Source organism: Phyllobates terribilis, unplaced genomic scaffold (assembly GCF_046119375.1).
Source record: "Phyllobates terribilis strain yellow unplaced genomic scaffold, ASM4611937v1 Scaffold_12__6_contigs__length_324123572, whole genome shotgun sequence".
Lineage (NCBI taxonomy): Eukaryota > Metazoa > Chordata > Amphibia > Anura > Dendrobatidae > Phyllobates > Phyllobates terribilis.
Genome location: NW_027362772.1, coordinates 53985615 through 54007339, shown reverse-complemented (window position 1 = coordinate 54007339; position 21725 = coordinate 53985615). Strand labels below are relative to the sequence as shown.

Here is a 21725-nt window from a genome sequence, read left to right as displayed (position 1 = left end):
TCAGACTTGGCCGAAGGTTCACCTTCCAACAAGACAATGACCCTAAGCACACAGCTAAAATAACAAAGGAGTGGCTTCAGAACAACTCTGTGACCATTCTTGACTGGCCCAGCCAGAGCCTTGACCTAAACCCAATTGAGCATCTCTGGAGAGACCTGAAAATGGCTGTCCACCAACGTTCACCATCCAACCTGATGGAACTGGAGAGGATCTGCAAGGAAGAATGGCAGATGATCCCCAAATCCATGGCTGTACTAGCTCAAAAGGGGGCTTCTACTCAATACTGAGCAAAGGGTCTGAATACTTATGACCATGTGATATTTCAGTTTTTCTTTTTTAATAAATTTACAAAAATTTCTACATTTGTTTTTTTTCAGTCAAGATGGGGTGCAGAGTGTACTTTAATGAGAAAAAAATGAACCTTTTAGAATTTACCAAATGGCTGCAATGAAACAAATTTAAAGGGGTCTGAATACTTTCCGTACCCACTGTATATATGCAATGACTCCACCAGCAGAATAGTGAGTGCAGCTCTGGAGTATAATACAGGAGGTAACTCAGGATCAGTAATGTAATGTATGTACACAGTGACTGCACCAACAGAATAGTGAGTGCAGCTCTGGAGTATAATACAGGATGTAACTCAGGATCACTAATGTAATGTATGTACACAGTGACTGCACCAGCAGAATAGTGAGTGCAGCTCTGGAGTATAATACAGATTGTAACCCAGGATCTGTATAAAACAAGTATATATTACATGGTTTGACTTTTATATATCTTCTATATATGAACTATTAATAGCTAATGCAGAATTTATTTTTTATTTTTACACTCCCGTATCATTATAATTAGCATAACATTGAATAAAAAAACTTTCCAATGAAAACAAGAAACCAGTTTTTTTTTCTGGCTGTTATGGGCAGTAAGTCCTATTCTGTTTTGTCAAGGACCACGGGCACAAATCATCATGTGACTCCATCGACTGCAGTAATAAACGCAAAGCGACAAAACGGAGCGAATGCAAAGGATCTTTTCGCCTTTGGCAACACAAATGAATAACCCCCCCTTCCTAATACGTTAGATTTGTGTGTCTTTTTTTTGCAGGTTAGACAAGTCATATGTACAACTATGTATTAGTAAAAAAAAAATATATATATGAACCTTATAATATTCACTCACGTAACACCTCAACAATTCAGAATTTTTTTTTCTTTTTTATACCCCCTTGGATGTGAGGTTTAATCGCCGTCTATAAACCTTAAAAGGCAGCCATTTTATTTGCCGGAGCCCATACACCACAATGTCAATCTACCAAGAGCTAGTGATGGTATTGAGGCACGAGGATGAGAATTACCCGACTGGTTCCTAGCGAATTGATCAGATTGGGGCAAAAAAAAAAAAAATGGCTGCCTTAACTGTCTGCAGACAAAAAGGTACATACATAAATGAGTATTAGTCATAATAATACTGCTGAAATGGGAAGCACTTATGTGATTAATGATGCAAAGTAACATGATTGAGCCTTTTTTTTTTTTTATTATTATTTTGGGGGAGGGCAGATCTTATTAACAGTCCACAAAAATAAAAATATACAGGAAAAAAAAAAATTAAGCTTCCTATGACGAGTCCACCCAATGCCCGAAAAGGTGTCGCCGCTACATAGACGATGTTTTTTATAGAAAACTCCCCATTAAGCGGTTACGCTTTCTAGGACTAGGATTACCCAATGGAGGAAAGGCATAACAACGCTCCAGTATTGAGAAATTACTTAGGCTACTATCATCTTTTCCGGAAGATTCATCAAAAGATCCAAAAGTCGCTCCATTGACTTATAATGGGTCCATCGAGAATGTATTGCGAGTCCTGTCGTGTTAAAAGGGCAAGAAGAGCACTATATCCTGCACTACAAAAGGTGTGAAAAGCCAGACGGAGCCTTAAATCTCCAAGAAGTAACAGAGTTAGACTTATTAAAGGTCATTTGTTTTGCAGGAATATAGGGAAATAATTACATATTATACCCTTCCTTTACCGAGTTTTCTATTCCTATCGATTTCTTCTAGAATAAGGCTGTGAAAAATTAACTGGTTTTGTAGTTTTAATCAAGTTTAAACAAAGATTTATAGGGCCATGAGCTATCTGGACATTACACAAAAAGGCTATTGATTTTATGGTTGCAATACCTTATATCTCCAGCTGGGGTGCTGCAGGGAAACGAAACACTTTTTGAGAGGATCTTTCAGCTGATCGCTAGGTATTTTCAGCAGTGAAACACAATGTCACCAAATTGTCAAGTGATCGCTTTGCGAATAGGGTGGGGAGGGCTGTCCAAACCATTCAGCTTTTATCTCAAGAGAACTTAATAGCCTCTATGGACATCTGACACTTTCCAATAAATAAGTGAACCTTCACTTTTAATTGGCAGAATATATTTAAGAGTCAGAATGACAAAAAAAAAGAAAGTAGTGATTCCTCACTAATCTCCCATTTGCTCCTGTCCTGACGCTTCTGGGGGTCCCGTCATCCTGGTCACTCTTAACGCATAGAAAATACCTAAACAGCTAATTATTGGCCACGTTGATGATCCGCCTCTGCCACAGATTGTCCAGGGGTCATCTTCTGTATGTCGGGAAGAGACCAGAAAGTAAAAACCAACACTTTTGATTTTACTAAAAATCTTCTTAAAAGTGGACAACCCCTTTAAAAGAACTGCTAACAATAGAAAAGGGGTTGTGACAACCTAGCACTGGAAAGGGTCCGTCGCATTAGTTAGTTCAGCCAAATTTTAATATCTTATGCTTTGTTTTTATTTTTCCTGTTTTTATGCAAATGAGGTCATAATTGCCAACATTTCTGGGGGGGTGGTGGAATATTTAAAGTGTTACTTTCGTTTTCATTTTTAGTCCATAAATCAATAGTACATATGGAAATAAGCAACTTTGTAATATATCTCATCAGATACATCTGCTTCTTTATCCTTCTGGACTCAACTTTCACTTTCAATTCGTGGGTAAAATCTGTAGTCCATGAAGACAGATCCTTATTACGGGGATGGAATTTTAAACAAACCAACTGTCATATCCTACGGAGGGAGGAGCTAGAGGCAGACACAGGCATTCTGCTGCAAGTTCTCGTGAAATGACAGTTACCCTTTAAGTCCCGCCCTCTTAGCCCCACATCCCAATGACAAAAAGAAACCTTCCAAGCCCAGGAAGTACGGAACAGCTGGCAACTTTGGCTGAGGCTAGTCTTAAAACAGCTACCCCTCTCCATCCGTTGTATAAATATCAACTACCTCCTGCTACCAGTAGTTGGCCAGTCCATATGTGGCCTCCCGTTCAAGTCAAGGACCCATGTACAACTATATACAAGTCGCCCCCTGGTGGTGGCAACATGAATTTTGCATAAATGTTTGCTCTGTACTAAATAAGCAGAGCGCCAGAGTCTGTTCACAAACATGTGAAGTCTACGACAAGCTTCCTATAGGTCTTCGCACGTGATCGCGTAGGAGCGAAGCAGGTGCGTCACGGATATGACTGCGGTTAAGGATCGGAGGTGAGACACAAAAGGAAGTAAGCGACAATTCAAACCGACTCCTATATAAAAGGCTAAAAGTAAAACTCGTATAATAAACCGATAAATAAGACAATACGTACGTATATAAACTTGTTACCTCCGAATTCATACAACAAAATCAAAAGTGACGGGACGAGGACTGCGGTCATGTGACTTCAAAAGGCAACCCGCCATGGTATAGCCGTAGCTACCGACGAAAAAAAAAGCTATGCCTATAGAAAGCAAAAAACGAGATAGCGATATAAAAATAAATATCACAAAAAAAAAAAATAATAATTCTTAAATATATTCTGCCCATGGAATTGGAAGCAAAGAATATTGGCTAAATGTAACCAAATCATCCATAAACTGTAAAGAAAATAAGTTCCATGCCACTGTGACCGCTACAATTGTCGAATAACGGTCCGGCGGTATATATTTCACTCTATATAGATAAGTGCTTCCCATGTCATTTCATTGACTTATTGTTAATGAGTGGTTTCAGAATTAGAAAAACATGGTCTTTAAAAAAAACAAAACAGCACCACCCCTGTCCTACAGGTGGCATGCGGTACTGCAGCTCAGTCCAATTTATAGCACTGGAGTTGAGCTACAATTCCAGGCAAGCCAGACCGGGGTCAGAGCGGATTTTCGGGAAGAAAGCAGCCATGTTTTTCCAATCTTTGACGACCCATATATTCATCTCATATTAATGTAGAGTTGTGACTCCGGAGAACCGGCGCCATTAGCTTTTTCTACCACGTTAGGATTTTCTTTTTTTCCTCCTGAAGGTATTTGTAATTGTACAATACAGTCTGCCATCGTGATGACATGTCAGAAGTGAAGCCCACCTTGCCAAGCCTAAGACTATCGTCAAATCTCAAATTTCAGGTACAAGTTCCATACTCAGCGAGGCCTTACGTAGACCTTAAATCATTACCAATATCATATCTACGATTATTTTTCATGCGGCCTCTACACGGCGTTCCTTTCGTCTTCCGTCCCTGAATTTCTGCCGTCCATCAGCTCTTGATTTGGTCTCCAGCAGAACTGTACGCCGTGATGAGGAGGGTTGACCTTGGCGTGCTGCTTTCTGTGAACAGCAAGATACCCTTGGTGGAGGAAGCTGTCACCACACTCCAAGCAACTGTACAGGGGTTGGAGATCGTGCGACTTTTGGTGCGCCACCAGATTAGACATCAGGTTATAGCGCCGTGGACATTCGGTGCACTTGTAAGTACGCTTGCCTCGAGGAATTATTCGTTTTTCCTTGACTTCGTCGTTTGACTCAGATTTCCGAGGACGGCCTCTGGCTCTGGGGGCCGCGTACTCTGCGCTTTGAGTAGCATCTACAGTAATCCCTTGCCCTATGTGACTCTTCAAATGGTACAACAGGTTGGACTGTTGGCGAAACCGTTTGCCACAGCATTGGCAGGCGTACGGCATCTCTCCGGTGTGAGTGCGTAAGTGGATCATCAGACTGGTGCGTTGACTGAATTGACGGTTGCACTCATGGCAGTGGTATGTCCGCTCACCGGAGTGGATTCGTTGGTGGACTAACAGATTGGACTGGTGAGTAAATATTTTGTCACAGGCAGGACAGTGGAACTCTCCTTTTGCTCCATCGGGAGGTGAAGCGGCTGCGGTTTCGCTTTTAGCATTAGTTTCCAGGTGGACCCAAGGATGGGCTTGACCTGGGGAGCTCTCTATGTCGGAGCTCATGCTTGGCTCGATCGTAGGGTCTAGTCTAGAAAGCAAAGGAGAGCTTGGCAAGTTCTCCGCAGTACAGTTTAGCTGCCCTTGCACAGTATTTGTCTTTATGTGATAAAGTAGATTGGACTGCTGCCGGAAACGTCTCCGACACTGCAAACAAGAGTACGGCATCTCGCCGGTGTGAGTCCTTAGGTGCACCATCAGACTGGTGCGCTGACTGAACTGTTTTCCACACTCAAGGCAGCGATAGGTCTTGTCTCCTGAGTGAATACGTTCATGGACCAAGAGGTTGGATTTATGAGTAAACGTCTTAAAGCAGCTGCTGCATTTGTACGTGCTTTCAGGCGAGGACGATGACGACGACTGGGTGCCGTTAATTTCTAAAGTATCGGAGACGCACTCACTACTGGAGGCGATATCACCTAGGTGGATAGTTTGAGGTCCCTGAAACAGCTGCCCGTTGTGATTGTGATGCATCTGGTTCCCATCGAATGGGAGAAAACTCGACCGGATCTGAACAGCGTTCGGAGAAGGACTCATTCCTAAGGCCTGAATGCTTTTCCCATTTATCTGTTCTTTAATCGCAAGCTTCCGTGGACGAGTTATGAGTTCGTCCCCGAGAACGTCCTCATGATTTTTCAGATGTTGGATCAAATTTGACTGCTGTCTGAATCTCTTCTCACAAAGCCAACACTGAAAGGGCTTTTCCCCAGTGTGTATACGCAAGTGGACTATTAGGTTTGACTTATTGTTGAAGTGTCTTGGACATTTCCAGCACTTATGTATTGCTTTTCCTGCCATGGAGGTCCCTGCTGAAGTCTGCCCATGACCTAACCAAGTAATTTTTCTTGGTCTTCCTCTTCCTAGCACGTGGAAAGGACCTTTTGAATGTCCTCCCTCTCTTGACTGTCTTCCAACTCTTTGATAGGAAATGCTGTGCTCTGGCTGAGGAATAAGGTTGGACTCGAGGCTATTCAGCATCCCAGAGACGTTGCCTTCGGATCGTGAAGCTGTCTTAAAATGTTGCGGAGGGTAAGCGTCGTGTTCCTGACGAGGAGACAGCATGTTCTCTGGGTACGTGTGTGGAAGGCCTCGGTTCATGGGGTATGAGACCTGAATTTCTCTGCAATGCATGATGGCGTTGGACTGCTCTACGTGAAGCTTTTGATGTAACAGAAGACTATGAGAGCTCGGGAACCATTTTGAACACTGGTTACATTGGTACGCCCTGACTTGATTTTCTTCAATTCGCCCCCCACCAATGTTTATCATCTGCGAATTATCTCGCTCAAGATATTGACCGGAAGGTCCAATCAGATGCCCGGACATCTTTGTGGACTGCTCATTTTCGGTGCTCACGTTGGGTTTTGGTTCAGCTGTCAAAGAATGGCTTTTCATATGGTAGAGAAGGTTTGACTGTTGGCGAAAACTCTTCCCGCACTGGAGGCAGGAGTACGGCATCTCTCCGGTGTGACCCCGTAAGTGAACCATCAGGCTGGTCCTTCTGGTGAAATGCTTGCCGCATTCTTGGCAGCGATACGATCGGTCTCCGGTGTGGATGCGTTGATGAACCATGAGGTTGGACTGATGAGTGAATCGCTTAAAGCAGTGTCCGCAGACGTAGGGCCTTTTACATGATTCTGGATCTTCCGTCTTGTCTCCTTTAACCAACGGGACTTTGTTGTTCCAAACTTCGCTGCTGGATTCGTCCGCTTCAGAAATGAGATACATGAAAGGAATACCCGGGGCAGTGTTTTCTTCGCTCCAATCTACCCCATCGAGTTCCTCTACTCTTTGATGACTCTTCATATGGTGGGTAAGGTTAGATTGCTGTCGAAAGCTCCTATTACATTTGTTGCAAGGGAACGGTGCTTCTCCAGTATGGGTACGTAGATGGACGGTCAGACTGGTACGTTGGTTGAATTTCCTCCTACACACATGACAAGAGAAGGGTTTCTCACCGGTGTGTATACGCAAGTGTGTTACCAGCGATGACTGCTTGCAGAAGGTCTTATCGCACACTATACAGCGGTATCTCCTCCACTCCAAGACTGCAGTTGATGACTGCTGCGGTTGGTGTTCAGGGCGCCCCTGTTCGTTCCCAATTACTTGGAATTTATCTTGGTTGTGGGATTCTTGATGTTGTAAAAGTTCAGAGAGATCTTGAAAGACGAAATTACAGAACGAGCACTGAAACAGACCCCAGAACCTCTGGTTTGGTTGTTCTGTAGAGCCAGAATCTTTTCTTCTGGTTGTCGGTCCAGCGTTCGACCACCCGTGTGGTCTGCAGATCACAATATTATCTTTCTCGAGTTTGCCGAAGTTGGTAGGCATGGGAGTGACCCCGTGTAATGCCGGCTGTGCTGAGGACTCCTCAGCAGTTCCTGTCATCTTTGGGCCACCAGTGCCTTGGTCCACCATGTCGCCTTCTCTGTGTCTTACCTTCTCTATAAGAGGCAAGGTTGACGGTGAGCTTTGTCCTGCCGGATAACTATATTCAACAGTGCCGCTGCCTGACTGGCACACCGGTTCGGTTGCCATCACGGGATGGATATTTTTTTCCCTCCAACTGTTGTCGGTGGTTTCAATCTCACTGACGATAAGAGTACTCTGCGAGTTTTGTGGAGCAGTCTGGTCTTCAGGCAGCTTTCCAACCAGAGGAGCGAAGGATCTTGGTTCTTCTGTCGTTCCACTGCTCCAGCATTCTGCAACTAATGAAAAAGATAAATTAAGAAACAACATAATGCGAAGCAGAAATTAAGACACGAGACACCTTCCAGACCAAAGACTCGATGGTCAAATTCCCTTATTTCTGTGCTCTTTCTACCCGCTCCCCACTGTTTCCAAAAGATCAGAATCGTAAACTGAGGACATCCCTGTTTTAACAATGTATACAGCTCTACCCCCTTTAAAGGGAATGTGTCATCAGAAAATTGTATGTTATTAATAACATAGGAAGAGGTGAGTTGTGACATCACCTATTGTGAGTGGTGGGTCCTGTGTTATCTACTGTATATAGAGGTGTTATCAGTCATTGTACAGGAGGACGTGAGCTTTTACATAGTCTATTGTGAATGGTGGGTCCTGTGTCATCTATGGTAGAGGACTTACTTTCACTGTAATCCTGTCTGTGATGATAATGAAACTACTGAAAAGTCTTCTGTGAACAGCAGGAAGTAGGAGTCTAAGTATAAAATCTAGCGGCCAGTGTGAAAATTCCAAGATTTCTGATTTCTTTTATTACAATGACATAAAAAAAACACATAAAACCCTGATTTAAACAATAGGTCATTTTCTGAGGACACATTCCCTTTAAATATGCCTGAGTAAGTTCCATATGATTTCCTGACAATGTACAGTATGGAATACAGTAATAGTTTGGTGCTTACTTTCCACCCGACTTGCCCTGGCCTGATTGTTCTCCTGACCAAATGGCTCTTCTCCATTTTCCATTATGGATAACACATCCGGTTTGGACATCTGGAGACCTGAAAATAAACAGCAAACGTTAAGAGGGGGGGAGTCTCTAAAACTAGTCCTTGAGTCAGCTCATTATATGAAGGCAGGATCAGGCACCTACAAATCTTTTTAGGAGAACACCTGCTCTGGAGAAGTCCAGCATTATGCTGACCATACACATTAGATGCAGGATGGTGGAACCTCAGCCAACATCTAATGTGCACGTGACAACCGATGTCCAGGGAAAAGAAGGACTGGACATGTAGAAACTCCATATGCCCGATCCTTTTGTTTTTCAGCGAATGTCTGGCTGAGGCTTTTTTCCCCCATCTTCTACCGAGTAGAAAGAGCCGTCAGTTACGTTAGGTGTTTCCGCAATAGTTATCATTCAGCTTTTACTCCAAAATAAAAATCTCCCCTCCGCGCATTTCGCTTTGTGTCATTCAGAAGTCTGGAAAAAGCAAGGAAAGCAGTTGAATTTGAGAAATATATATTAAAAAAAAGGAGCTCCAACCCCTAATCAGCACCAAACTGTTAACTGGTTGCGGGAAAACGCTGAGCTACGAAGGCGGTGGACATCTGAGCTACGAAGGCGGTGGACATCTGAGCTACAACGACAGCGCATTTCAGGGGACCGGGCTTCTGGTCAGCTTCATTATGGAGCCCGGGCTACAGCCTTACGCGAGTCTAAAGCCTCCATATTGGGGCCTCCAGACTCTCCCCCAACAAATGAGAAGGATCAGGCAATTGGACTTTCAAGACCCCACCTACTTTTTTTGGGGGGGGGAGATAAGCCGAGTGCTCGGGGGTCTCTCAACATCGGTCTTCAGGAGTGCACTATTCCACTTCCTCCTTGTGTCCTGCTCGTCAGGGGGGCTGCTCGCTCCTGATCATTTGGACCAGCAACATGGATGCACCACTGGCCAAGTCTGTGCACTCTCCAAAGCTGCTACAATCGCATGGACACAGCAGCTAGCAAGTCCTATAGCAAGGAGCTTGTAAGCGCTGCACTCATGGCTTCGGAGACTGGCCACAACTGATAGACTGGAGAGGAAGCCACAGACCCTCTTGCAGATAGCCACTTAATTAGCCAAAAGAAAATCCGTGTTGTGTGAACATATCCCAAGGTTGAAGCATCTAGAGAGTTGTCTAAGGGAACGTCTTGTGCAGAAATGGCCCCCACCATAACACCATGATCAGGACAGAGGACGCAAACCACATTTTGCTTCCGGACCACCATTAATCTAAACACCCCCCATCCCCATCAGAGGGCTGCGAGGTGAAGCTTCACTGTAACCTAAATGAAGGATGGCGGCTTCCTCCACTCGTTGGCGAGTCTGACGACGTCACCGGTAATCGCCGTGTCTCCTTCACTGCGCTGTAAATCACTTCCCTTTGGAAACAGAACAGATTTAAAAAGGGAAACAAACAGACTTCAGAGTGAATTAAAGCCACATTTGGATGGAGGGATCAAAGATTTGCAGCATGTGTTTGCAATTAGCCTCTTTCTATAGAATATCCCTTTAACTGCAGTTTCCTAAAGAACCAACCTAAAAGGGGATTCTGTTCTCAGGCGTCGTCCTAATTCTGGTTACTGACAGCGCTAATGACGGGTCAGATCTACAGGAGCGGAATATATTATATACACCTGACGAGCCAGAAGCCGAGTGCTCAGGATCCAAAGGGGGCAACAGCCTTAGAGTTTCCAGATAAAGTTGATTAACTTTGTAAATACTTTACATTAGGTTTCCAAAACTAGAGACCCCATTGATGAGAAAATACCCTGACTGATTCCGAGTTACATCCTGTATTATCCTCCAGAGCTGCACTCACTATTCTGCTGGTGCAGTCACTGTGTACATACATTACATCACTGCTCCTGAGTTACATCCTGTATTATACCCCAGAGCTGCACTCACTATTCTGCTGGTGCAGTCACTGTGTACATACATTACATTACTGATCCTGAGTTACATCCTGTATTATACCCCAGAGCTGCACTCACTATTCTGCTGGTGCAGTCACTGTGTACATACATTACATTACTGATCCTGAGTTACATCCTGTATTATACTCCAGAGCTGCACTCACTATTCTGCTGGTGCAGTCATTGTGTACATACATTACATTACTGATCCTGAGTTACATCCTGTATTATACTCCAGAGCTGCACTCACTATTCTGCTGGTGCAGTCACTGTGTACATACCGTATATTCCGGCGTATAAGACGACCTGGTGTATAAGACGACCCCCCTACTTTCCTGTTAAAATATAGAGTTTAGGATATATTCACCGTATAAGACTACCCCTTTTCCAACGCATACCAAACACCGGTAAAAATTAAAAAAAAACAGATTTGAATTTAACATGGTCCTTTTTTAATTTAAATTCTTATGACATGCAGGATTATAGCAGGAAAACTGTCACTCATAAACATATTAAAATAGGGGGGACCCCACGTCATTTTTTGGGGGGGTCCCCCATTTTAATAGCTAGTAAAGGCTAGGTATTCAGCTGGGGGCTGATATTAGTAGCCTGGGAAGCTCCGTGGGTATTACCCCCTTCCCAGACTTCAAACATCTGCCCCAGCCGTCTGCTTAACCTCCACTAGAGACTATAATGATGGTGGATCCCACGCCAATTTTCTTTTTAAAAAATCCTTTATTTTAACACTAAATGACAATTGAGGGGTTAATAAAGATGCAGTCCCTAAATTATTATTAATTTTGTAATTAATTTTTCCCAAAAATGTTGACGTGGGCTTCGCTATATTTTTGTGTCCAGCCAGGTACAGCAGGCAAGAACGGGCTGCCCCCAACCACCAGCTGCCTATTTGTACCTGGCCGGACACAACAATATAGGGAAGCCCTTTTTTTCTTAATTATTTCATGAAATAATTTAAAGAAAATTGACGTGGGGCTTCGCCCTGTTTTTGTGTCCAGCCAGGTACAACTAGGCAGCTGGGGGCTGGAATCTGCAGCGCAGGGAGGCCCAAGCTTTCTGGCCCCCCCCCGCTGCATATTGCAGTCCGCAGCCACCCCGGAAAATGGCGCGTTCATAGAAGCGCCATCTTCTGGCGCTGTACCCAACTCATCCAGGGCCCTGGTGCGGTGGCTCACTGGGTAATAAAGGGGTTAAGGCCAGCTTGGCATTATCAGCTGGCCCCAAGCCCAAAATTCATGGGGTCACGCCAATATTAGACATGACCGCCATGAATTTCTAGTAAAGTAATTAAAAAAAACACAAACACCCAGAATAAAGTCCTTTAATTGAAATAAACACACAATTTTTTAATGTTCTAAATTAAACCATACTTACCATCACGCCCATTCCAGCTGAAGCCAACGATCTCCTGCAATAAAAGTAAAATAATAAAGCAACCTCATCCTTACCTCTCCATGGTTCCCAGGACCGGTCCAGCTCTGCTACATTCACATGACAGGCTGGACCGCAGCAGAACGCTGCCGTTCAGCTTGCCATGCGGCAGACACTGAGAAGCGCAGGCATGCTTGTGCTCCTCAGTGTCTGACTGTGACGGCATCCAGATGAGCCGAGATCATGTCCAATGAACTCGGCTCACCTCATGCACGTCACTGACAGCGTGGGAAAATTCTCCTGCTCCCCGCATGCGCAGTAGAAGTTTCCCACGCTGTCAGTGACGGACGTCCAGGAGGTGAGCTGAGTTCATTGTCGGCTCATCTGGATGCCGTCACAGCCAGACACTGCAGAGCGCAAGCATGCCTGCGCTTCTCAGTGTCTGCGGGATGACAGGCTGGATGGCAGCGTTCTGCTGCGGTCCAGCCTGTCATGTGAATGTAGCAGAGCTGGACCGGTCCTGGGAACCATGGAGAGGTAAGGATGAGGTTGCTTTATTATTTTACTTTTATTGCAGGAGATCGTTGGCTTCAGCTGGAATGGGCGTGATGGTAAGTATGGTTTAATTTAGAACAATAAAGAATTGTGTGTTTATTTCAATTAAAGGACTTTATTCTGGGTGTTTGTGTTTTTTTTAACTTTGACTATGGGGTTAGTAATGGGGGTGTCTTATAGACGCCTCTCCATTACTAACCTGGGCTTGATGTCAGCTGGCATTATAAGCTGACATCAACCCCAGCCCTATTACCCCACTGCCACCGCTACAGGGCAGCATGGAAGAGCGAGGCTAAGTGCCAGAATTGGCGCATCCTATGGATGCGCCATTTCTGGGGCGGCTGACGGCTGGTGTTTCTAGCCTGGGAGGGGGCCAATATTCATGGCTCCCTTCCTGGGCTATTAATATCAGCCCCCAGCTGTCTGCCTAGCCTTTGCTAGCTATTAAATTAGGGGGGACCCCACGTCATTTTTTTGGGGGGGTCCCCCATTTTAATAGCTAGTAAAGGCTAAGTATTCAGCTGGGGGCTGATATTAGTAGCCTGGGAAGCTCCGTGGGTATTACCCCCTTCCCAGGCTTCAAACATCTGCCCCAGCTGTCTGCTTAACCTCCGCTAGAGACTAAAATTAAGGGGAACCCCACGCCAATTTTTTTTTAAATAAATCCGTTATTTTAACACTAGATGACAAGTACAGTAACCAGCACTGTCACTGTACTTCTTATATATGTGACTGACATGTTTCTATCTATCTAATCTATGTGTGATGCTCTATCTTTCTGTTCTAAATTGTCGGGTACAGATGCTGAATTGCCGGCCGGCTTTTTTAAAGAGATGGTGCATGAAAACACTAATATTTGTTTTAATAAATCCTTTACACTAAATGACAAGTACAGTAAGCAACACTGTCACAGTACTTCATATATATGTGACTGACAGGTTTCTATCTATCTAATCTATGTGTGATGCTCTATTCTTTCTATTCTAAATTGTCGGGTGCCGGCTTATGCCGCTGCTGAATTGCCGGCTTTTCATATATTGTCACAGAAGCGATGCGAACTTCCCTGCTCCGGACACAGCGCAGCGCTTCTGTGACAAGTGAAAGCTGTCGGCACAGAAGTCCTGCGCTGTGTCCGGAGCTGGGAATACGCAGCGATGTGTCAGTTTCAGCACAGAAGCGCTGACTGTCTGGACCTACCGCCGCCGTATTTTAACTCCCTCCACCTTATATTAACTCCGACATGGCAGGGATACGGCCACGGCAGCTTATTAACACCCCCAGAGTATCCCCGCATGTCAATTTCTGAAAGTTCAAAAGCATTACCGGCGTATAAGACGACCCCAGACTAGACAGAAGATTTTTCAGTCTTCAAAAGTCGTCTTATACGCCGGAATATACGGTACATTACATTACTGATCCTGAGTTACATCCTGTATTATACTCCAGAGCTGCACTCACTATTCTGCTGGTGCAGTCACTGTGTATATACATTACATTACTGATCCTGAGTTACATCCTGTATTATACTCCAGAGCTGCACTCACTATTCTGCTGGAGCAGTCACTGTGTACATACATTACATTACTGATCCTGAGTTACATCCTGTATTATACCACAGAGCTGCACTCACTATTCTGCTGGTGCAGTCACTGTGTACATACATTACATTACTGATCCTGAGTTACATCCTGTATTATACTCCAGAGCTGCACTCACTATTCTGCTGGAGCAGTCACTGTGTACATACATTACATTACTGATCCTGAGTTACATCCTGTATTATACCCCAGAGCTGCACTCACTATTCTGCTGGTGCAGTCACTGTGTACATACATTACATTACTGATCCTGTACTGATCCTGAGTTACATCCTGTATTATACTCCAGAGCTGCACTTACTATTCTGCTGGTGGAGCTTAGCTTACCATTCTTCAGTTGTTATCAGACCACACTTACCATCATACATCTGGGGTGATGTGACGTACTGAATGCCCGCAGCTGTAGCTCATAGCAACCAATCAGAGCTCAGCTTTCATTATTCAACCAGTTAAAAAAAAAAGCAGCAGTGATCTGATTGGTTGCTATCGGCAACCCCTCTACATTGGTTCTTTTTTTTTCTTTCCCCTTTCGCTCAAAATGCTAAAACTTTATTGAAACTACAAGGAGGGTCGCCGTTGACTACCATTTTCTAAACAACATTTCCATATTATTCCTGGAAGCGCAATATATATATATAAAAAAAATAAAAAAAACATATATATTTTTTTTTATAGATGAAATAAAAAACAGAAGGAAAAAAAAAAAGCAAAAGAAATGTTATTAGCAGCACGAAAATAACCAGGCGAGCGGCGGCGGCTCGTCCTGTGGAGCGAAAGGCTGAGGCTCTGAGAGGAATATTTACAGCCGCAATATAAAAATAACGCTTCCACACAATACCACATAGCACGCCCCAGAGCCGTTAACCGCTTCACCGCCAGCCCTCCACACCTTAACCCCAGCACCACCAGACCCCAGCAGCCATGACGGCTCGCTCCTTTCTTCTTCTCTTCTGCAGATTTTCTTGCAAAATAAAAACCCAGAAAGTAAAATATTAAAAAAAAAAAAAAAAAAAAAAAAAAAAAAAAGGGAGGTCCTGGAGGTCAAAATGGATTCCCTGCGAGAGGCTCAGTCCCGGGCTCAGGCTGCCATGGCAACCGGGGTCACGTGGCCCGTAAGAAAACAATGGCTTTAATGCTAGGAAAACAAATAAAGTGCGAGCAGGAAGTTCTCAAAGCAGCAGGCATTATGTGGAGGACGCTCTCCACATGTTCTGGGAGGATTTTTACCTCAGGACAGTGTGAGGCCATGTTTGGACAAAGCATTTTATTATTTTTTTTTTTTTTTAGAGCAATTTTTGGTATTTTATTGCCGCTTTTAAACATAACGCGGTCAGGTGACGCGCGGTTTTGCAAGATGGCGGCCAAGGCCTAACAGCTCGGTGCCGCTGCCACATCGCAGGTCATTATGGACTTCAAGTCGATTTTTTTTTTTGCAACTTGCTTGTTGCAGTTTTTCACTCTGCAGGTCTGAATACGACCCTATTCACCTGCGTTACGCTGCACAGAGGCATTTTAAATTATTTCCTTCCATATAGTTTTTTTTTCTTTTTTTAATTATATATATATATATATAACAAGGTTTTCATTAATTTTATTTATTTCCTTTTACAGTTTTTTCTAATTTCCCTTCATATAGTTTTTTGTTCTTTTCTCTAGTATATTTCTTTAGTCTCCTTCTCGTGTAGTTTTTTTATCTTCATTAAAAAAAATTGTTTTTCCTAATTTTCCCTCATATAATTTATTTTTATTATTATTTTTCCTCCTTGTGTAGTTTCTTTTCTGCTTTTTATTCCCTCGTACGTTTATTTTTCCAATTTTCCCTCATTTTTTTTTTTATATTTCTCTTCCTCATTCAGTTTTTTATCTTTCATTCCCTCCTTCCTCATTCAGTTTTTTTATCTTTCATTCCCTCCTTCTTCCTCATGTAGTTTTTTATTTTTTATTCATTACAGATTTTTTTTTCTAATTTTCCCTCACAATTTTATTCTTATTTCTTTTCCTCATGTAGTTTTATGTTTTCATTAGATTTTTATTTTCCAATTGTTATTCTATTTTTCCGCCTCGTGTCGATTTTATCTTTCATTCCCTCGTAGTTTTTTTCCCAATTTTCCCTCCTATAAGTTTTTTTATTTCTCAACGTCATGCAGTTTTTTTTTTCTCATTCCCTCGTAGTTTTTTTCCCCCCCAATTTTCCCTCAAATAATCTTTTTATTTCTCCTTCTAGTGTAGTTTTTAATCTTCTTTCATTCCCTCAAATTTATTTTTCCTCCTACTCGTGTATTTTTTTTTCCATTTTTGTTTCCCCTTGTATAGTTTTTTTTTTTTTTTTTTAATGCTTCAAGCTGCAGCGGCCAGATGGTCTCTGCGAGCGAATAGGAAAATATAATTTCCACTCACCCACAGCTTTTATTATTTTTTTTAGTGCGTTATTTCGCTTCTTTTACAGCCTGCTGCCATTTTTGTCTAGCTGCAGACATTTTGTGCTGAGTTTTTACACACACATTTATATATATATATATATATATATATATATATATATACATACACACATTTTTTTTTTTCATTTTTATTAGAGAATCTAGTTTTACAACCCAATTTAGAGAGCGAGAGAAAAAAAAATTATATACGGTATATTTAAATATATATTGTAGTTCTTTTAAAAATATTTTTTAAATATATATGATTTTTAAAAATATATATATATAATTTATATATTTTTTAAATATACATATATTTGTTTTTTTAAATATATATATATATATATATATATATAATATAAATATATATATTAAAAATTCTATTTAAAAAAAATATATAAAAATTTTATATATATATATAATATAAAAATTTTTATATATTTTTAAATATACATTAGCTTTTTTAAATATAGAATTTTTAATATAAATATATATAATTTTTTATTTAATTCCCCCCCCCCCCTCTCGCTTTCTAAATTGGGTTGTAAAACTACAAACTACATTCTCTAATAAAAAAATAATAATAAAAAAAAAAAGATTGTAAAGTTTTATTTTGCATTCTGTGCTGCGCTCGTTCGCGCGGTCGTTATTTTTCCAGCCGTGATAATTTACTGCGGCGGACGGATTCCATTTGCACAATGCGGCTATAACCGATTACGCCTCGTGGTGTTTCTGCAGATTTTATTTTTGTTCCCGCAATTGATTTTAACAGGGAAAATCATTGCGTAGAAAAAAAAAAAAGTTTACTTGATAATACAAAGAAAGAAAAAAAAATACAATACGGTTTTTCACTTAAACAAAAAAACATTCCTAAAATTACACGTCAGTAATAATCAGCTGTGCAGCTGCCACCTGACATTGGGCGCCGCTTATCATGCAACTCTCTGCATTGTTATTGGTTTAGCTCTGGCCAAATAGAACCAACGCAACAGATTTCCATATGCAATAAGCCACGGTTTTAAGTGGCCCGACATTAACGGTCTGAGTCCGCACCGGCTGGGGTCCCCCTCCGGACCCAAACTTTACGGCCTCAAAGATCAGCGATGTAGGAAACTGGTCTAAGACCGGTATTCAAGCAAACATATGAAAAAGTGTCCATCCAGAAGGAAAATGGACGATTCACATCCGAATTCTACCAGGTGTCGGTGTTTATACGGAAATGTACAAAACCGAATGCAGTTTCCTGCGTCAAGAATCACAATGTATCCCCAAAAATACCAATAGATCTGGGATTTTTTCTCGCACAGTCGTAGATTTGACTAGTTGAGTCCCATCCGAAAAACAAAAATCAGCATATGCCGTGATTTTTTTTTCCAACAGAAAACATAAACCCACACAAAAACAAAACAACAACAAAAAAAAAGTACTTGGTCAGTATTTTCCAATTTTCCATCAGTATTTGTAAGCCAAATCCAGAAGTGGGTGATAAATACAGAAGTGGTGACATGTTTCTATTATACTTTTCCTGTGATCGTTCCACTCCAAACGTGAAAATACTGACCAAATACTGAAAGTGTGAACGTGTCCTTATACAAATCCTGGTTTTGGCTTACAAATATTGATGTAAAATACTGACCAAATACTCAACTTAGCTGATTACAAAATGCTAAACAAAACCAAAAAAATCCACAGCAAAATCGAGATCATCAATTACACCCCACAGGTGAAATCCTCAGCAAAATCCACAAGTTACATAAGGGAGACACATTGGTTGCTGATTTGTGGCAGACTGACCTGTCCCATGAGTTCCTGCCTTAAGGGTATGTTGACACAAAGTTTTAAAAATCCACAAATTAAAAAAAAAAAAGTTTTTTTTTTCTGCTTTATACGTCAAAATTGATGACGTAGTGCCAAAGAGGACAGTAGCGGTTTCAGGGCCACAGGATATCGACCATGGCTACTGGACCTGGCCCCTTCAAATCAATTCGCTCATTATACACACACAATTTTCGAAGTTCCAGCTATGTGCAGAGCCCTCTTATCACCAAGGCCTTTCCCTTCCCAGGGGTTACGGGGGGGGGGGGCCTTTCCCTTCCCAGGAGTTACGGGGGGGGGGGGCCTTTCCCTTCCCAGGAGTTACGGGGGGGGGGGCCTTTCCCTTCCCAGGAGTTACGGGGGGGGGGGGCCTTTCCCTTCCCAGGAGTTACGGGGGGGGGGCCTTTCCCTTCCCAGGAGTTACGGGGGGGGGGCCTTTCCCTTCCCAGGGGTTACGGGGGGGGGGGGCCTTTCCCTTCCCAGGGGTTACGGGGGGGGGGGGGCCTTTCCCTTCCCAGGGGTTACGGGGGGGGGGGGGGGCCTTTCCCTTCCCAGGGGTTACGGGGGGGGGGCCTTTCCCTTCCCAGGGGTTACGGGGGGGGGGCCTTTCCCTTCCCAGGGGTTACAGGGGGGGGCCTTTCCCTTCCCAGGGGTTACGGGGGGGGGCCTTTCCCTTCCCAGGGGTTACGGGGGGGGGGCCTTTCCCTTCCCAGGGGTTACGGGGGGGGCCTTTCCCTTCCCAGGGGTTACGGGGGGGGGCCTTTCCCTTCCCAGGGGTTACGGGGGCACTTTCCCTTCCCAGGGGTTACGGGGGGCCCTTTCCCTTCCCAGGGTTAATAACCCGAACCTAAAAGCCTTTGCGCTTCCCATAACACCATTAGTGCGGCTCAGTCTCCGTCACACACACATTCAATTTTCCCGGTAGGAGAAACTGTGACGAAAAACTCACCGACCGTATCAAGTCACTTTCACGGTTATGTGTGGACCAGTTCTTGACCCCAAACGTTGCGAAAACAACAACCCGAAGTAGACGGTACAGCCGATGAGCTCAGTGATTGGCTGCAGCGGTGATGCAAGCTGTCCATGTGAAGTCACCGATGCAGTTAACACCCCAGAATCTAGAGCTGGTGCTGGACCGGGGGAGACAGAGTACTTGTTCTGAAAGTGGAAAACCCCCTTAAACAGCCCAATAGACCTATACTAGGCTTTTGAATCCGGGGTTGGGAGACTCGGGGACGGTGCCGTTTGTATTCGTCATGTAACGCAGATGTGAACAGAGCCTGCATCAGCCGCGCGTCCCTCCATATTTGCCCTTCTCTACGATTCGGGTGCCGCCGTCGCAATATTTGGACCACACAGGCGGTGATTTTATTCCCGTCCTCAATAATGGAGGTGTACGGGGCACCACTGTGACTTGTTTTTTGCGACCTCGTGTTGCAGCGGTGGTGTAAAGCGATCTCTGCAGCCAAGACATTTTAGATTTTTTTTTGGGAGGGGTCAAAAACTAAAAATCAGACCCCCGTGCCCCATTAAAGAATTAATAAAGCGTCAAAACCCATCCGACTATTACACTTAAGACGCAATCCGGCGAAACTGGGCGATAATAAATCCCCTACCCTGCAGAAAGTTACACAGGAGGCGTGCAATTAATGACTTAATGACAGAGCTGCAGTCACCTCCTCCCAGGAGCGGCCATGCCAGAAAAGTGCAGCCAGGCAGGGGAGGTGTGCTGTGCATGCACCATTTTTAACCCTTGTGATCGCAAAGAGGTGTGGGGGGCTCTGCACAGCACCCTGCCCGGCAGCCGAGGGGTTAAGCGGAGCGAGCGTCGCCCGGGAGGAGAAGGAGGAGGAGTGCAGGCCCGGCTCATACTCACCTGGGTGCTGGGAGAGGGGTGTGCGGGGGTCAGCTGTGCGGCAGGAGGGCAGCAGACATTGGGGGGAGTAGACACAGGATGCTTTGTGCAGGGGGAGGAGGAGAGACACTGATGTACGGAGCTGGGGGGGGGGGGAAGGAGAAGGAGACGGAACTGCCGTACGAGTTCTACGGCGGCCGCACACGGCCAATATAGCAGCGAACGCGTTTCTCTGCCTTCTAGAGACATATAAGGGGAGCAGGAGAGAAGGGCTGGAGAGAGGCAGAGGGGACTTACATCTGCTTCATTGTACACCTCTTCACTTTAGTTTCTTTTTCCTTAAAGTTAGAACTTTTTTTTATGTAATCTGTATTAAAAAATACAGATCACAAAAAAGAAAAAAGATTTATTTATTTTTTTACCCTATTGTAGTACTGAGAACATTTTATTCCTTTATTTTTGGGGAAAGGCGGTGTTTCGGAATTTTGTTTTATAAATATTATAATGTTTTATCAGTTCTATATCAAATACGTTTTTTTGTTTTTTTTAGATTTTTTTTCTACCATACGGGAAAAGGAGGATATGAGTTATATTTTTTAATTTCTTTATATATATACAGTACAGACCAAAAGTTTGGACACACCTTCTCATTTAAAGATTTTTCTGTAGTTTCATGACTTTGAAAATTGTACATTCACACTGAAGGCATCAAAACTATGAATTAACACATGTGGAATTATATAGTTAACAAAAAAGTGTGAAACAACTGAAAATATGTCTTATATTCTAGGTTCTTCAGAGTAGCCCCCTTTTGCTTTGATGACTGCTTTGCACACTCTTGGCATTCTCTTGATGAGCTTCAAGAGGTAGTCACCGGAAATGGTCTTCCAACAATCTTGAAGGAGTTCCCAGAGATGCTTAGCACTTGTTGGCCCTTTTGCCTTCTCTCTGCGGTCCAGCTCACCCCAAACCATCTCGATTGGGTTCAGGTCTGGTGACTGTGGAGGCCAGGTCATCTGGTGTAGCACCCCATCACTCTCCTTCTTGGTCAAATAGCCCTTACACAGCCTGGAGGTGTGTTTGGGGTCATTGTCATGTTGAAAAATAAATGATGGTTAAACTAAATGCAAACCGGATGGAATAGCATGCCGCTGCAAGATGCTGTGGTAGCCATGCTGGTTCAGTATGCCTTCAATTTTGAATAAATCCCCAACAGTGTCACCAGCAAAGCACCCCCACACCATCACACCTCCTCCTCCATGCTTCACGGTGGGAACCAGGCATGTAGAGTCCATCCGTTCACCTTTTCTGCGTCGCACAAAGACACGGTGGTTGGAACCAAAGATCTCAAATTTGGAGTCATCAGACCAAAGCACAGATTTCCACTGGTCTAATGTCCATTCCTTGTGTTCTTTAGCCCAAACAAGTCTCTTCTGCTTGTT

At 43.5% G+C, this 21725-nt stretch overlaps 1 protein-coding gene across 1 annotated transcript; it reads right to left on the bottom strand.

Annotated features, from left to right (window-relative positions):
* Nucleotides 1-1391: 1391 nt before the first annotated feature.
* Nucleotides 1392-20434, bottom strand: LOC141172035 (uncharacterized). The gene is made up of 3 exons (XM_073655818.1): nucleotides 20305-20434; nucleotides 8658-8756; nucleotides 1392-7979 (listed from the first exon to the last, which is right to left on the bottom strand). Exons 2-3 carry the CDS (start codon nucleotides 8746-8748, stop codon nucleotides 4531-4533), a joined length of 3540 nt encoding a protein of 1179 aa, XP_073511919.1. The 5' UTR covers nucleotides 8749-8756; nucleotides 20305-20434; the 3' UTR covers nucleotides 1392-4530.
* Nucleotides 20435-21725: the final 1291 nt, after the last annotated feature.

What these genes read in the sequence shown, in the direction of transcription:
- LOC141172035 (XM_073655818.1), bottom strand. Translation starts at nt 8,748, where the DNA reads ATGTCCAAACCGGATGTGTTATCCATAATGGAAAATGGAGAAGAGCCA. An exon ending in CAGGGCAAGTCGGGTGGAAA is followed by an intron (nt 7,980 to 8,657) that starts GTAAGCACCAAA and finishes CTTTTTCATTAG; the next exon opens with TTGCAGAATGCTGGAGCAGT.